The 18,327-nt window shown below is 40.0% G+C and overlaps 1 protein-coding gene across 1 annotated transcript; it reads right to left on the bottom strand.

Annotated features, from left to right (window-relative positions):
- Positions 1-287: 287 nt before the first annotated feature.
- On the bottom strand, positions 288-16,045 carry CRTAP (cartilage associated protein). Its single transcript, XM_010001695.1, has 6 exons — positions 15,900-16,045; positions 15,156-15,327; positions 12,606-12,734; positions 11,876-12,021; positions 10,217-10,300; positions 288-579 (listed from the first exon to the last, which is right to left on the bottom strand). Exons 1-6 carry the CDS (start codon positions 15,981-15,983, stop codon positions 520-522), a joined length of 675 nt encoding a protein of 224 aa, XP_009999997.1. The 5' UTR covers positions 15,984-16,045; the 3' UTR covers positions 288-519.
- Positions 16,046-18,327: the final 2,282 nt, after the last annotated feature.

Below are 18,327 nucleotides of genomic sequence, written 5' to 3'. Positions count from 1 at the left end.
TTTCAGCTATTTAAAGGTATCTTAACATCTTTCAGGTTCACTGGGATTCAGTATCACTTTATTCATCATCACAGAAAAAAAGACATATAAATAATACAGTACATAGCTGAGAACGTCTAGAGGAACTGTTGCGTCTTCCATAGTTTATAACCTGGGAAAAGTGCTTTGGAATTTAGCTGTACTGTTACAACTTAGCAGAACAGCACTGAAATGAGGAACCTTTGTGTTAGTCCAGAACATACAAACAGTCTGCTTTGTTGTGTTCGTGTAAAGGGAAGAAAGCTCAAGAGCAAAACCCAGATGCACCAATTCTGTAAGTGCACCGGGAAAAGCCATGCTCACGGAAGAGTCAGTGCAGCACAGAGGTGATCTTCCAGGAGTGGGTCTTGTGACATAAGGTGGAGCTTAAAGGAGATACTTTGAGGTATTTCTAACTGGAACTACAGGTGACCAAAAACAATAGTAAGGAGCAATGGTGAGTCTTCACTTTTGTAAAATACTTTGTGGTGATTTCACTCATCAGGATTCCTTCTTTTCTTCTACTTCTAACAGTTCATCAAGGAATTCCACAACTTCACCCTAGATTAAATTTAACAGAAACAAGTTAAACCTGCACTGCAAAATGAGGGCAAAATTTTAACCATTTTAATAAAAACATAAATTGCAGTAATAGATCCCTAAATATGTTTAGCACCCTTCATACAGGAACTAGCAAACCAAGCCTATAAAATGCAAGTAAATGGCCCATAGAGGGGTAGAACAAGTACCTGCAGTAACACTAGAAGAAAAAAAGATCACACTTCTCAGTAAATCCTCTTGTACTTTTCCAGGTATTTAAATACACAATGAAATCAACAAATGCAGAAAGTAGAGGTATAAATGTTTAGAGCATCTGTTAAAATTAGGAGATTGTTGTACCATAAAACATTAAACAATCTTAGCAAGCCTCAAAATTAAAAGCAAAAGTGCTTTGTAGAGCTGTGACTTTGACTTTGCATGTCTGTTCTAACTCTTTATGTCCTCTGTTACACACTTCAACACACACCTTTTCCATTTTCAATCATAGATCTTCACATACCATGTTTCAATTCAGCAAAATTGTAAAGGACCAGAGATACTAGAATGTTTCCATAGATTCAGACCTGAAAATATATTTACAAGCTCCAGTCTGCTTAGACAAGGTATCAACACAACTTAACAATCCAACTTTATTTAACCTGCTCCTGATGTAGTTGTATGGCATATACCATAGCCAAATGTCCTCCTGCAGTCAAGCCAGAGTACTTCAGGATGATACAACCCCGCCAGTTGGAATTTACAGCCTTGTGAATCAAGCTACAGTAACTGAGCTAAAACCTGTTGGATTTACTTTCAGCCCAAGGTAACACCTTCAGTAGTGAAAAGCAAGTAGCTAACAGCAAATGAGCAGCACCATCTCAGATTGATCAAAACTCACTGTAGCAGCCATCTGCTGGCACCTGCAGAAATACCAGTATTTTCCAGTTTGCCTTCCACGTACAGTTCAGAAACAACACTGCCTGAGATGGGAGACCCCATGGGAATATGTGCATATTTAATTTTTGATGCAATCCAAATACTGAGCTGTGAGATGTGGATGCTCAGTATTACATTTCCAACCTTTTAGTCTGTTAACTACAGTATTCTGTTAAACTGTTTTAATTTAACTGCAATTTTTGTGTCCTTCCTTTCTTGACATAAACCTATGTTCTAAAAAGGTCTTAAGATATCATTTAGGTTTTTGGAAAAACAATCACTTTCTGATAGGAAAAATATTCTGCTGGAAGATCTGATCAACTCTTACTCTCATGTTTAAAATACCTATACTTAGTTACACTGAAAGCATGTCATCCTCGCTTGGATCCTCATTCCCCTTCTCCCTTTCTGCCCACCATTCCAGGTCTTGTGAACTGTATTAGGCTTCTGAGTCTGCTTGATGAAAACTGAAAACAATATTTTACAATCCTAATTACATTTTAAGCACATCTTTTGTCCAGAAAAGCACTCCTTAGGAAGACAGCCCATTCCAGACACATGCAGTTTGAGACTCAAAATTTTAGTTGACTGTTTCTGTGAGGAAAGGGCCTAAAACCAGTGTCAATTAAAATAATAAGAGGAAATAGAGAATTATTGTCTATTTTGAATATAACAATTATATTAAGGATATGGTGATTAAAAATATTTACATCATATTTTTCAGTAGTGTGATTAGCAAAGACAGAAATACTGAGAACCAAGCAAATGAAAATATAAGTGGAAGAAAAGCTGGCTGAAATAACTGCTGCTCTTGTTCACTGCTTCATGGTTCCATCTTAAAAGAATTTTGAGTTTTTGCAACTATGAAGTGGTTTTAGCAAGTCCTGAAGGATGGCAATTTATTTTGCTTTGAATTTGTTCAAAACATCTAAGTATCCAATTCACTAAAAACACAAGAAAAAATGCCAGCACTTTCATATTGCCTACTCGTCTTCCTGGTTGGAGGAAACTTGGCAATTGGAAAACAGGAATTTGACATTTCTGCACGTTTTCCTTTGTTAGAAGTATTTTGATTGCCTAAGGAGCCCAATCATGGGAGAAAACCAATACCACTTCAAAAATACACATAAAAAAAATAGCCACTAGGTCAAATAGCCACTATGCAAGCAGTTGAAAGCTACAGAAACAGGGCACAAAAGACTTCAGGTCAAGTTTTATAGCACTGCTCCTAAAACTGTGGGCAGAAGTATTTGGATGTGTCTTGAAAGACTGCAGACAGGCAGGTCCTGTTAATTCTGCATAGAGTTATGAGACTGGAAATACAGGTGTCATTCAGACTGATTCTTTTACACCTCAGGATCATAGTTTAATGAAAGAGTAATATATTAAAAAGGGATTTCTCTTCTTGGTCTACCTGCAAAGACAACCATCAAATGGTTAGAGTCTGAGAGGTAGGGTGAAAGGCATCAGCATCTATTCTGTGATGTGACTGGATGACCCAGAATTAAGTACAAGGAAGACATAGGGATTTCCATACTGTACCTTTGGTAACTCAACCATATGGGAACTTAATTAAATTCATATTGATGTCAGTCTCATCAATAAGGTAAGGTATTTCAAAGGACACAGAATAATATCCAGATACAATTCAGGGTTGTTGCTTTTTTTTTTCTGGTATGTTTACAAATCCAGAAGCATGTAAGAAGCACAAGTCTTAAATGGAAAAGGGTATTTAAAGCAAAAGTATTTGGAAACAAAATTGACTGACATCTGAAATCTCCAGTGTCTGAAACTGATCTGTAAAGGAAAGTATGACAGAAGCTGTTGTGGCCTAATGAGAAGTACTGTGTAGTAAAAGAGGTTGATTTATGGCAAAAATATAAAAATAGTTGCAAAACCAATATACATACAAAAAACACGCTGTAGTGCAACTGAATAATTGCCTGGGTGTTGGTTATTTTTGAAAAGGCAAGAACTCCAGATTACAGTTAAAGACAAAAAACCCCATAGTTGAAACATTTTTATCTGTGCCTTCATGGTCAGAATGTAAAACATCTGCAGGTTGTCCATACTATGGCTGGCAGCCTAATGAAAAGGGGAAAATGCTGTTAGAAAAGCTGATTACATTGTCACAGTAGCAGCTACAACCACACAGATCACTGTTCTTGCCCCATTAGCACTTACTTGACATTGCACCAGGCATTCTGCATGGCTGAAGTCAGCAAGTTTTTCACAGGTGTTCATTCCAGGGGAAAAGCCTCCTGCCTGCTGATATCTAATAACTTCATGCTGGCCTGCAGATGTGGAGCCTGCAAATGATTCTCTGATATGACTTAAACATTCCATGTAACCGAGTTGCTCCTGTTATCCAGTATGCTCTTTGGCTCCTACCTACCTGAAGGACAGCAAATTTTACATGCAAAGTCAACTGCAAAGCCATCATTCCCTCTGCTGCCAGATACAGGAGGGGGAACAACAGTCACCCAGCACTAATGCAAGTTACATAAATATGCTGCCCAGACACAGTGCTGATGTAAATCAGAGTTGAGCAAGATATGGCCCAAAGTGTGATGTAGCTACCTGTAAATCAGTATGCAAAGTCTGACTTAAGCTTGGGGGACAGAAAGGTTTGTTGCCAGACTAGTACATGCCTGATAATTAGGCAGACAACAACTGAAAGGTATGCACATGTGGACTGTGTGGTCAGCTGCAGTGAAGCATGTCCTTGTTGGTTCACAGTCACTGCCTCCTGGTTTGCATTGGAGGCCAGGTACCCACTGCAGGTACAACAGCTCTGCTGCCACCCCACGACCTCCCTCCCTGTGCTACCAGTCTCTTCCGTCTCCCAGTCCACAGACAGCCAGTGGAAAGTGGGGTTGAGAGCAAGGATGTACAGGAGAAGATGCGACAGGTATAACCTGAAATACGGGACGCATGATATTGAACAGCAGCAAGGGAATGCTCCCAGACTAGTGTGAGGGGTAGAAAGAATCAGAGAAGCTGATCTGATCAACTGGAGCTTCTAATTATCTGTTAGATATGCAAATGGAGCACCCTTGATTTAGATTAACAACCAACAGAGGCCCAAACAGAAAGCACAAGTTTGGTACCACAGTAATGAAAGAAGGCTTTACAGAGGCTATGTGAGTATGTGGATTAGAATAAAAAATAATTTAAAAACAGAGCCCTTGATCAACGTTGAATAAGCTAACCCAGGCTAGGTTGAGACTGGTGCATTACCATTAACAAAGCTAGATTATTTGAAAAAATAAGTCCTAAAAAGGAGAAAAATGCAGAACTCCTCACTTATTACCACAAGCTGACTGTCCAAGACCAAGGCACACGCTGGGCCAAGGACTGTTGCCGGCCCTTCCTTATGCAATATTAAATGTTGCATTCACACACACAAAACACAACCTCTTAGAAGAAACATCTGTACTTCAGGACTCCTAGCCAGCTATTAAACAGCAAAGAGCAAAAGCTACTGATACAAAGCTCAGTTATGGCCCACTTGAGACTGATGGTCCAGCACCAACTTCTCTTTTGACAGCAGCATTTAAAAACAGTAGCAATCAGTAGCAGTTGCACTGCTCACTGACAGACCCAGATGTTTTGCCTTTGGTTGCTAAGACTAAGTATTGCCTTCTGCATTGTGAATATTAATAACTTACAGGTTTGTTGCTTCCACCTAAAATCTGTTCTGTCCTTTCTTAGAGTGGACTGGAAAAGTTCTGGGGAAAAAATAGCTTTTTTGCAATATCCCCTACTGTCCATGCAGTTTTTCTGATGTCCTTTTCCAGAGGGATTCCATACTAACTGCAGTGGGATAGTCTATTATTTGGGGAAATAACAGAGAATATTTAAATAACAGTGTTATGGAATGAATTAAGATCTACAGAGAAATACTATAAAGGACATGCTTTCATGTGTCACAATCAATGAATGAGCAAGAAATAGCCTTTAATCTAACTCATCCAACAAACTGAGTCTTAAAAGACAATAGAGAAAAAAGAATTGGCTGGATCTTTGTTTCCATATAATCTATGACCTAGAAGGAAAATATTTATCCCACAAAATGACCCCCAGCTGTCCTTCACAGAAAAAAAATCAGATTTTGCTAAAGTTCAAAGGTCTTAATGACTGAAAAATTTTTCAGTGTTGAGAGAAACACATTAGACACCTTTATTTATTGGGTGTGAATGACAAGGTTGTGGTAGTGGGAGGGGTTGCAGAGGTGACCTCTGTGAAGAGGGGTGAGGGCTGCCCTGTAACTAATGAATAACTACCTAGTAATTAATTTGAGTAACTAACAGGAGTAGTGACAAGGAATTAGGCTCATGAAAACCATCAGATTTTGTTGAAGGATGAATAACTGTCCTGCAAGAGAGAACACAAAGGTTTGATACGGCCATCTGTGGAGGATACATGCTCCATGGCCTGACAGTGCAACTGCACTGCAAGTACGCACCATGCAGCTCACTGGCCAGCAGTATTTTTTTTGGGAAAAACATTATTTCAGGATAACAGTAAGGCATGTGTCAATGAATGGCTCAGCCTGAAAGGTTTATTCAGCCTTGAATCAAGAAAATGTTCTTTGATCTAACCTTCAGTTAAAACACGCAGGTTTACTGCAACCACCTCAAAGCACTCCCAGATCCTGCATGAGCAGTACAGACCAGACTGGACATTCCTCACATTCTAGCAGGGGGAAAAAAACCCCCTCGATTCTTTGTGCAGAAAAATTATTTGGCTCTTACCTTGTTTATTTTTCAGATACCTAGTCCACAGTATGACCCACTGTCACATGCTTGTAGGGTTTGTTTGTTTTTTTCAATATTAAAAGAGCTTAGTTCTTTACATGTATGTTAACTTCTTTTCTCAAAGATTTTTCCATTTAATTTTTAATTATATATTCTGGACATGTTAACTGTTCCCTTCCTGTATACTACAGGAGACTGCAGTACACTGTATTTATTACAATACTATTTCACAGTAATCCAGTAAATGTGCTCTCCTCTTATGTTTTACAGGCATTACAAAAATGTTGAGTCAACCCAGTTTCAGAGCAACTTCAACACTGTTCCCATTGCTCTGAAAACAGAAGCCTCCTAGTGGCTTTGTTTCTGAGCTCTGCTTATGCTCTCTTGGCTGCTTTATGCTTCATGTAGAAGCTTAAGAAAATCAGGGCAGATAAAAACTCCTCAGGGACATCCTGCTATTTAAGCCCAACTGTGCTTGCAGCTTCCCCTGATAGGTGCTTTAAATGGAAGGAGAAACACTTTTAACCAAGATACACATTCAGTGGTAAAAAAGCAAACAGGGAAAGATGGAAGCTTCTGGAGACCGAGTGACATGTGCAGTATCCTTACTAGGAAATGATGGTGAAAAAATCTAATTTGCTTTTTTTATAAAGAAATGTATGTTGAACAGGGACCATAACAATGACAATTAGCTGCCAGCTTTCTCTGAAACAGCTGTCACCATCTCTCCTCAGCGTAGCAGTGCTGTTCTAGTTCTGCTGGTCCACAGGCAGGACAGGGTTTACAACTTGCCATTGTGAGTGCACTTGTATAAATCACTTGAAAACATGCCAAAAGTGAGTTAATAAAGCTGAAAAAGTTGTTAGATTCCTGAAAAGAAAAATAGGCTGAATTCAGTTTATTATTTGCTAATAGTAGTCCACTGTGACCTTGTACATCAATGCTATTCTCTATGTTCTCTTTCCACCAGTCACATTAGTTCAACACTTACTCTCCTTTGCATCACACTTGGGAATGGAGCATTTGAATTTCAGCTACTGTACAAATGGACACACACATTATACACAAATAAGAAGAACAAGATGTCAAAAGTGGGTCAAAACTGCAAACAGTTTTTCACCTACTGATTAAGTACTGAAAGAAAAATCATGTTGTAGGATCGGTCCAGCCAAATATTTGTGGTTCTTATGTAATTTAGAACAGCTAAGTAGCTACCCCTGAAAAAAAAAATATTCAAGAACACAGATTTTATGGGCTGCCAGAAACATGTCTCCTACAATTAGTACAGTGCTGAAGTTCTATCTACACTACCTGAGCATCTGGCTCTTAACAGCCTTGTAGTTCACTATATACATCTGTGCAGTACTAGTTGTCTCTCTTATAATCTTTATGCAATACACATTTGAACAGAAATCAAAAGGTTCCATGGCCAACTGAGATGACTACAGTGTTATGTTCCTTTAGCTTCACTGTGGAAAGCTATAAGGATATTTAATAATAATTAATTTTAAGAAAAAGCAACTTCTAGCTAGTTTGCAGTAGCATTCTGTCACCTCTACTGTGCTATATGTTTGAACTAAAGTTTTTAATTTCCTTGTGGAAAAAACATTAATAAAGTAACATGAATAGGACAGTATTTCTTGTAGTGACATATGAAAAAAACATTACTGCATGTTCCATCCTTTGCAATTAATGCAGTGTATTATTGGAAAATCCATGTTCTCACTCGCTTTGCTAATGGGATTAAAAAAAAACACATTGGTGATCTGGGATATGGGAGCACAGAGAAGTTTGAAGAAAGTGAGATTCTCCACTTAGGAATAATGACATATTCACATAGGAAGAGATCCTTTTGCCACATCAATCCTTTTGCTTTACTCAAGAAACGTGAATTATTTTCTTTCTGAAGATTATTTTAGGGGCTTGTTGGGCCACAAGCCATTTCACAGAAAGCAAACATGGATCACAGAAACTCACAAAAGGTATGGTCTATGGCCCAGAAGCACATGGCTGAAATATACAGAGTGCACTAAAAAGAGAGGCTGCCTTCATCCTTAACAATTTCTCATAAAGCTCTTACTGTAACACCTTATCTAGGTTTTTCATCAGTTTTCAGCATTCCTATGGAATAAACTTTTCTATCCATGCCAGGAGAAATATTAAACCAAAAATAATTCCACTTACAGTACCAGGTCTTGCCCATATAGCAGAAACGGCAAGGTAGCGATTTTACCTTTGTGCTGTTCCTTCTCTGTCTGGACTCCCTGGAAGGCTCTGTCAGCCAGAGACAAGTTCTGGTAGCCAGGGATTTGAGTTAATTACCAAAAGCCAGACCCAAGCCAGCAGCCTGGACAGCCTCCATCTCACCAGGTTCTTCAGCCCTAGTAAGGGAGGGCACAGAAGCCCTCCAGCTTTTCCCCAGGAGAGAACAGTAACTTTCCTAATCCAAGTAGAGTATGGGGTATGGATATTTGTGGCATGACCAGTAATTTTGGTTGTTTAAACCACATATGCAATCCAGTGTAATGCAACTTCCTAGACACTTCCCTAAAAGTTTAATTTCTGTTTCTACTCTACTTCCCTCCTGTAGACTGCAAGGTCATTTATAATTGCACTGGTGAAATGGGCTGCAGGCACGAATGCCAGCAAATGAATGCTTGTTTGTTCTATACACAGTGCTTGAGGCTGAAGATTGTTTCTATAATCCCTTCTTGCAACAATATATGGGAAAAGCTCTCACAATGGACTGCTTCTCCCCTTCCTTAATTACTCATCCCTGTGTTTTGAAGCAGATGTGAAGGAAGGGAAAAATTACACATTTAACTTCTGTCTAATACAAGAAAACATTATGGGCAAAGCACAAACCAGCAAGGGAATATTAAAAAGTATTTCACACCCTGATGAAAATCCATGCAGACTAGTCCTCATCTAAACTTAACCTTTTAACAAGCTTATGAAACTGTCTTTCACAGAGCTTTATCACGATGGAAAGTCTTCCCAAAGTCTGGTAACCTTGCAATGGAATTTCACGTATAGAGTTGCTTTCAGGTCACTAGCATACTGAAGGCAGCACAGACATGTTATTACTTCTCCCCTATAAAATGCTATTTCTCCCTATGTGCTGGATAACGTAAAAATTGCAAAGGTGATTTCACTTTTAACATAAACTATCTTTCTCTTTTCTAACTAAAAAAGACCTCAGCAGTGCTCACTACAAGCACCCTGCCCCATGCCATAACTGAACATAGCTCTTTGCCAACACCAGCAAAACTATTCCATCATTTTAAGATCTTTTTTAAACTCTTAAATGAAAGGTTCCAAAAACAAAGCAAAACAAAAGGCAATCCAAGGCCTCCATGATTTATACTTCAATTTTAGCTGTGGGAGACAAAAAAAATGCAACAATTTAACTACTTTCCTTGCACAAATAATCCACTTTATATATTTCCAGTCTAATAGTAGTCATTATATGTTATTTGGCCATGAGTTCCAACCATTAAGAAGCAAGACTGGGTGATCAAAATATTACTGTGTAGAAAAAAGTGACAGATAACAATACCTTCTTTTGACAAAAACTACAATTTAGGTGGTTAATTATTAATGAACTTACAAAGATCTTTAGATCTCACTTAAACAACAGAAAAAAACATCCAAACAGAAAATACCTGGGTTTTAATATATGTACTACTTCTCTGCCCCCAGGTGTTGTAAAGTGGATTTTCTTTTTTTGTGGGTTCAGTTAATTGTATTTACCTTTGTGTTAATAATGTCCATATTTTTATAAATGGCACCTGATGTTATTTTGGTTTGTTTTTTATACTCCATTTACAAAAGAAAAACAATTACAATTGTACAAATGTTTATAATAATTTTTCCATCTTAGTAAAATCCTGGAATTCATCTATGTATCATCTGTACTTTTATGTGATTGCTGTTTTTTTTGACCTTTTTAGAAAACTCACCTCATCATCATCCATCAGATGTTCCTTTGCAAATTCATACATTTCCAACTGGAGCGTTGTTATATTGTGGTATCGAACTGCCTCCTATTAAAAAACAAAATTTCTATGTTACTTGAGGGTAACAATAGAGGGGAGTGTCAACACAGGTCACCTGAAACTGTTCTAGCGAGGTCAGACCCAGACTCAGAAGCAAGTAGATCCCAGGGGATCTATGTTTGAGAAAGGAAACAGCAGAATAGCAAGGAGTGTATCCAATGCCTTCTGTGAATCCTTCTGAACACAGGCTCCATCGGTGTGAGAAGAACAAAGCACTCTCCTCTTTCTCATGTTTCAAAGCACTGGCAAGTCTGAGAACAAGGAATGAGACAGCCAGAGCTGAGCAGCAGCCTGTGCCTGCATTCCAGTGGGCTTTGGACATGAGAAAACCTGTCTCCCTGCGCGCTGGCGTATGGCAGCAGGCAGTTCTGGGAAAAAGCCACACGAAGCTCTTTTGCATGATAATGATTCACTATCCCAGTCTGAGTCTAGGCTAGGGAAATTCTGCATGGTCAGCCACCTGTCCCTCCTCAGTTCCCTGGCTGTTTGTCTGGAAGCAAAACAGAAGACTTCCCCTTTCACAAGAACATCTAAAGCCTAGTGCTGGAGCCAAATGCTGCTGTCACTCCATTACCACTTTGTGAAGATAAACCAGAGGCATTATGGTTTTCATGGCAAGTGACTAGGACAGCAAGCAACCTCTATTCATAGTCACATGGATCAAAGTACAAGGAAGTACAGCTGTGTGCATTTAATATTTCATATTTAAAAATTAAATTATCTATAGTCCTGCCAAGTGACCAACAGAACATTCAGAGTTAATGTGCAGGGCTCTTGTTCTGTCCTCCCTGCACGCATACACCAGAACTGTCTGCAGTTTTGATACTGTTGCTGCCCCTCTCTCCCAGGACTGTCCAACATTGACTCCAATACAGCTACAGAACACAGCTCTGTTCCCAAAAGCAGTGAGAAAGGAGTGGTCCCCTTCCCCTGTGAGCTCAGCCTCGCTGCTGCTGCCTGAAAGAACCAAACACATTTTTTCTCTTCTTCTCTCTCAGCAGACCCTGCAGGGTAGGCCTGGGCTCCTCAGGCTTCAGGGAGCCCTTATAGTGGCCTTCTGGTATCTGAAGGGGGCCAACAGGAAAGCTGAGGAGGGACTTTTTACAGGGGTATGGAGCGATAGGACAAGGGTTGTTTCAAACTGAAACAGGGTAGATTCAGGTTAGACATCAGGAAGAAATTTCTTCCTGTGAGGGTGATGAGACATGGGAACAGGTTGCACAGGGAGGTTGTGGCTACTCCTCCCTGGAAATGTTAAAGGCCAGGCTGGATGGGGCTTTGAGCAACCTGGTCTAGTGGAAGGTGTCCTTGTCCATGGCAAGCGGGCTGGAACTAGATGATCTTTAATATCCCTTCCATTCTAAACCTTTTTATGATTCTATGATTTACCATCATAGTGTCTGCAGTACATCTCTGTGTACAACTTTCTATGTGATCTTAATTAAACAGTATGTGTTAAACTACAGAACCAATAGATAACCCCCATTTTCCCAACCTCTGGCCCACTGAGTTGCAGGGAAGTATGCAAATGTGTCTAAAAGGCATTTTAAGTAATTCACCTACCGATCTGGGCTGAAAATCCTCTTCTTTAAGTCCCCATTTGTCTTTGTGGTACTGATAATACACCATGTTCTGTTTCATCACTTCATCTTTCTGGTCAAACAGAAGGTAACTAGCAGCACAAGAAGCTGCATTCTTCATGTCATTCACTAATTAATAAATACAAACAAAAAAATATAGATAAGGTAAATGAAAATATTCCTATAATCTAAGCTCTGAAAAACTCGGATGGAAACAGAACCTATTTTCTGTCTCCCCACCAGCTGCATTGAAATAAAAAAATTGCTTCCCAGAAAGGATATGCTATTTTTGTGTTCTGAGAAAGGTAAGGCCATGAATCAAAAATGGGGACTTACCTCTAATGGTTTTCTGTGAAAATCCTAACCTAATATCCCTCCTAGATATCCCAGTATCAGTGAGGTATGACCCCACAGCTTGGTGATCCCCACTGGGGCGTTTATTGAAGAAAAAACATAAATACAAATTACCACCCCTGTCCCATTTCTTTTTACTAGAATACATAACATTTATTTCCCTTGCCTGCTAACTGCAGTTACACAGGGACAAAAGACACCAGGCAGCTCAGACTTTCTACCCCAGAAGAGGTTAAAATGCAGATTCTGGAGGCCACTATTTACATTCTAAAGCATTATAAATGGAGGGAAAATACTATGAATGGAAAAATGACCCACATCATTCCCATTGTATTTAAACACATTAAATCACTACTTACATTTATAATAAGCAAACTGCAGGTAATGGTACATTGTGGCCACAAATTTTTCAACAACAAAGCCTCCTATAATGGGTGTCAGATTACTCTCGCATTGCACTTTGCATGCAAGGACTTCAATATAATGATCTAGAATGAAGAAAACAACACCACAGAATATGGATGGTGCACACCGACTTGTTACAACCCCTCCCATTAGCTACCCCTTAAAATCTGCCCTTGTAATGCTCTCCTGGGTCCTGTGTAGCTGGATCTTGCTGCTTGGAAGTACTGAGCATCTACAACTCCATCTGAAGTACATATCAAGTACTGATACTCAGCCCTTCCATAAAAATCAGTGCGGTCTGGGGCTTGAAATGTACCAAAGCTGCAATTCCAGAGAACTAAGCGGTTAGGTTTCACTGACACCTACAGGCAGTCCGTGGAGGTAGGTTTTGTATAGGGTGTTAGGAAGTATCACATCATTTCTTAACTGTGAATTTAATAGTGTTATTTTTTTCTCATGAGAGCCTTTGTAATTTCATTAAATTATTGGATAAATAAGGTCCACATATTGCTGAGTACAACCGTGTAACAGGGAGATACAGCAAGTGATTGCAAAATAAATCTCCAGAGATGGCTGCATTTTGTGCCTGCAGTTTGGATGTTCTAAATGATAAGAAAGACATGAATATGCTGCTCACTACAGAACAGCTTTCAGCCAGAAATGTGTGAGTTCACAAGCTTAACAGGTCTGCAAAAGCTTGAGACAACGGGATAGCTATCTTAGAAACCATCTTATCTTCAAGATAATGCCTTCTGAGAAAACCTTCTATCAAAGAACTTCAAGCCTTTTCAGGAAACATCACATTAGGTGACACCACTGAACAGAAGCATTTTAAAACCTTAGTTTCTCTGTTAGCCACCTTTGGCAGGTGAAAGCAAGTTAGCTAAGCTTTTGCAGCAAGTCAGAGACATGAGTCCCTCAGTGAAGTGATCCCATGAAAGGAGGACAGCTGGCTTCCTAACACAACTCATTGCTCAGGGATAATTATGTACCTAGCCCAATCACCAAATACTTCTGCTTAACATTATTTGCTACATGTAATTTCTGCAGTGAAAACCTTGGAGGCAGAATATATCTCTCTAGAGTAAGAGTACAATTAAGGACAGGCAGTGCAAGTATATTTGAACTTTATTACCTCAAGAACAAGAGTTGAAATGTGTGCACACAGCCATGATGACATCTTGCAGTAACTCACTCCTACTTTGCCACCTCCCCACTCCTGCTGGGAATTGTCCTTTCCTTCCAAAGAGGAAGAGGAAGGATGACAGCAAGTGCCAATCACAGCTGAGCATGGACACTGTGCTCTTTAAAGTGGCTTGGGGGTTATCCTGGTAACAGGGCTCTGACCTGCTGGGGAAGAAAGCCCGTGTTTCTTGCTTCACTGCTTGTGACTTGACCTTCACTCCTTATCTGCTGTCCTAGGCACCTGCCTGCTGTGCCCAAGAATAAAGCGAGGCTTGAGGAATAGCCAGCAACAGCTATTCCATGTCAGCTGTTTTGGTGGGTACAAGTTCCACACTGCCATAACCTGTGAAGCTGCTCGTGTACTTTACCTTAACGTATCAATGTATTTCACAAGTTTACCCCTCACCAACACATCTGATGGCTTTAGGACAAAATGTTGAGCTGGTTTCCCTTCTGGAAACTTAGAAATTCTGTTGCATTTTTCAGGTCTTTGACTTTGCTAAGAAAACATGCAGGCATTCCCCACAAATACTGTCCACAACACTGAAGCCGAAGCACTGCAGAAATGACTCATTTCTTTTGCTACCAAAGAGCACAGGAAAAGAGTACGTGCCATTTTGACAGCAATCAAAAAGGTGGTATCTCTTTTCTTTGCAAAGCAATGGATGGGTTTTTTTTAAGCTACACACTAAAGAAAAAGAAATCTTACCTGCTGGTAAAACTCTACTGTAGGGAAGATGAAAATAGGCAACAGAAAACTGTCATATTTATGAGAAAGGAGGTATATATACACAAACCAGAGGGCAGAATTTGAAGGCAAGCTAACCACTGAGCCTCAAAGGCAGCCACACTGATATTAAAATTACAGTCAAGAGACCTGTCTGCATAACTATTGCTAGCTGGATGGAGTAGTTGTTATTACTTACACTTCTATTTTATTCTAAAACACACTCATTTCCATGTTAATTTTAAGAGCTCTATTCTGATTTTCTGACTGCCCTCATTTATGTTACTGAAAAGAAGACAAAAGTAAACCAGAATTAAAGTGGTTTTCAGTGAATCTAATTAACTCATATTGGCCCAACCTGAGCAGAGGGTACCATGTGCATTTCATACTGCAAACTGAAGAACAGAAGACAAAAGTAAACCAGAATTAAAGTGGTTGTCATGGAATCTAATTAACTCATATTGGCCCAAACTGAGCAGAGGGCACCATGTGCATTTCATACTGCAAACTGAGGAACCGGACCTAGGTAACCAATCCTATGGATAAAAAGCACTTATGGGACATCTTTCCTGACTGCTTCCTAAGCACTCACCTGCAATGGAGAGGTAGAAGTCTTTAAAATCTTTGATCTCTCGGGAGCCTTCACAGGCTGCTGTACAGTCATCGTAGGCTTTGAAGAAATCAGGAAGAGCAAGTTCCATGTCCGTGATGGATGTTCTCCAGTTGTCACCATTATATGCTCTCACAGCCCTGACGAAGAGATTCTGAAAAATTGGCAGGACTGAAAACCAACAGTAACTGACCTATGGAAAGCTGTCTGTAAATTCAAATACAGTGAATAATGTCTCTGCATTTCTGGATTACGATATAAGCTGTTATCCAAGTAATATCAGCACAACAAATACACACAACTAATGGATTTTACCAGGTATTTCCTAGAGATCACAGTAAGTCATTTCCTTTCAGATCAACAAAAAAATCTGCTGGGAACCCCAAATGTCCTAGTGATTTCAAGGTGTGCTGCCACTGCACTTGTGCATTTGAGTGACTCCATACACTTGCTTAGCTCCAGTAGTTAGTGCATCTCAGTGATCCGCATAGCTTTCAGGTATGCCCCTGCCTGTGATCTTCTGTGACTCATGGAACAGTGAAAGGCACTAGAGGTTGAGCATTACTGAATGCATCAAGAAGGCAGAACAGAAATGACTGAGGAAGACAGTAAGAGGGAAAGAAGAGTAAGAGCTGAGAACACCTAAGCAAATGAGAGTCTTGAATCTCACACAAAAAGAGAAGCAATAGGCCATTTCCTAAAGACTAGACTGAATAAAAAGCATACCTCATAAGGCTTTGTCTCCAAGTCTTTAATATGCTCCTCAGCATCAGGTATGCTCTTATAGAAGGCCATGTTCCTTTGCATCATTTCATCATCTGGATGCTTCAGAAGAAATGTGTGAGCTGCTGCAATGGCTTTTGGAAGATTATTAGCCTACATAGGGATGGGATAAAGAAGAAGGGGTTGGAAAAGGTCAGAAACACTTCATAGTTTCTCAGTTTTTTGTCAATGATCTCTTCTGCAGCCTCTGTACTCCAAAATTTACTTATACTGAAAACACAGTCTCAGCAGATTTGGAAGATTATTAGCCTACATAGGGATGGGATAAAGAAGGGGTTGGAAATGGTCAGAAACACTTCAGTTTCTCAGTTTTTTGTCAATGATCTCTTTTGCAGCCTCTGTACTCCAAAATTTGCTTCTACTGAAAACACAGTCTCAGCAGACACAATGCAGTAAAATGCATACAATTCTCCTCAGTTTTACTGCTAGCTACATCACTATGAACATCTGTTTTTAAAATTTTATTTTAAGAATCTGTTATTTTCACAAAAAGCACAGCTTTTTTCCCCTTCCCCCTCCCCTGCTCATAAAGCTGACAAGATACAAGAATACACTGTTTATCCTGTGTGAGATGAATCTCACAGCAGTTACAGATACTAACTATGGATACTAGACAGGAGTCACCACTTACCACATTTACATGGTGTTTATATTGCTTATTTGCCTAGCAGCACAGAAGACAATACTACAACAATGAATCTTCTTGATGGTTTTACAAAGTTAGAGGAAACATCAGGGACTTGCTCAATTGCTGTGTCCTAACCTATTATGTGATTTTTTGTATCCATTTTAAACCTAACTTTAAACCCCGTCAGAGATACTTTGTGAAGTATGTATTCCTCATTTACAACAGCATGTGCCAAATATCTATGCAGTTCTGTGTGTATGCATTTATATTTTTATTTTATATATTTCCACATTTTTATAAACTAGACAGCATGTCTACAAATATTTAGGAAAAGTGAGATATAAAGTAAAAGTTTTAAGTGGTTGTGAAATGTCAGAACCTTTTTTCCCTTGGAAGCTAAGATCCCTACCAACATACTCAGTGTCTTGATGTGCAGGAAACACAGAGCTCCACCTCACATCTGAAACAGCTGCTGGAAGCCAACCTAAAAAACTAGGAGCACGAATGACGAGCATGTACGCACATGCACTCCTTCTGTTTGCATCCACAGAGAGTACCCTTCCATTTCAGAAAGAAGCTCGGGAGACAACGACACCAAAGAAAGACTTCAGCCCTAACACGAGCTCCGGCTGCTGTGCTGCTACAACTGTCCCGGTGCTGGAACTCTGCCAGCTGCCCTTCCTGGCTCTCCAAAACTATGCACTTCCAGGCAGCCCAGGCGGTACTAAGCACAAACGGGAATCTCAGCTGCACTTTCGTCAAACGCCTGGTTTCTTCTCTGCTTTATGCTTTAACCCCGTGTGCTTGTAGGCTGACGGGTCTCTCATTTTTGCCTAGTCTGTAATTCACTCTTGGTTTCAATTTTCACCACTAAAAAAATAAAATAAAACAAAATAAAAATATGTAGAAACACATTCCTAAGTGAACTTGGCGGCTCCGAGAAGCTCCCTCCAGAGGAGCAAGCAGCAGCACAGAAACATCTACTCCCAGAATCTAAGACGTGGCACAATTTCACTGTTGAGTACACCCGAATAAACAGAGCCACTCTTAAAAAAAGACATAAAACGCATCTGTCCCCCTTCCTCCTACATTATAAATGCTGTTGGCACGGTTGGGGGTGGGGAAAGTTGACATTCCTTTCTTCAGAAAACCACCAGTCAGGAAAAGTCCTGTGTATGTAGCAGTTTGTAGCTCCAGAAGGCCCATTCTGAGCTTCCCAAGTGAGCGGTTAAGAGCACAGAGCTGGACTACAACGTCCTAAGAAACACATTGTAAACAAGTGACACTAAAGGCAAAACCACCAAACTTGCAGGGCACAAACCAACCGCAAATGTTACGGAAAAACAGATGAAAGGCAGGAGGAGGGATTTCTCTGATCTCCCTCTCACATTCCTACCTGCCTGTCACCTAAGCGTATCAGAAATGGTAAGCAGGGATGATCTGTGCTGTGATCCACCCGTTGCGAGCTTTGTCTGTATCACAGGGGTGGAACAAATTGTTAAAATAACACAAGGAATGGAAGCATTTGTGGTGCTGTCATTTTGGTACCCATACAGAGCTTGGAGAAGGCGAGTAGTGCCTGGCCACCCTGTCACTCAAAATGAACGTCTGCTGCTTGATGCCTTCTGGCGTGTGCAGAGGCTGTAAGTGTAAGTTCCTCTGTACAGCCTGGCTTTAAGCGCACCAAAAGATGCCCGTGTGACCCCGTGCATGTGGTTACTGTTCTTGCTCTATGAGAACACA

This window comes from Chaetura pelagica, unplaced genomic scaffold (assembly GCF_000747805.2).
Source record: "Chaetura pelagica isolate M959 unplaced genomic scaffold, ChaPel_1.0 scaffold657, whole genome shotgun sequence".
Classification (NCBI taxonomy): Eukaryota; Metazoa; Chordata; class Aves; order Apodiformes; family Apodidae; genus Chaetura; species Chaetura pelagica.
Note: the sequence above shows the minus strand (reverse complement) of the source record. Positions and strands in the feature narration are given on the sequence as shown.

Excerpts from the sequence above, each read along its gene's own strand:
- CRTAP (XM_010001695.1), bottom strand. The coding sequence starts at position 15,983 with ATGATGCAAAGGAACATGGCCTTCTATAAGAGCATACCTGATGCTGAG. Across the intron at positions 15,328-15,899 it reads TGGAGACAAAGCCTTATGAG|AATCTCTTCGTCAGGGCTGT; the intron begins GTATGCTTTTTA and ends CCAATTTTTCAG. Across the intron at positions 12,735-15,155 it reads CTTCTACCTCTCCATTGCAG|ATCATTATATTGAAGTCCTT; the intron begins GTGAGTGCTTAG and ends TCTTCATTCTAG.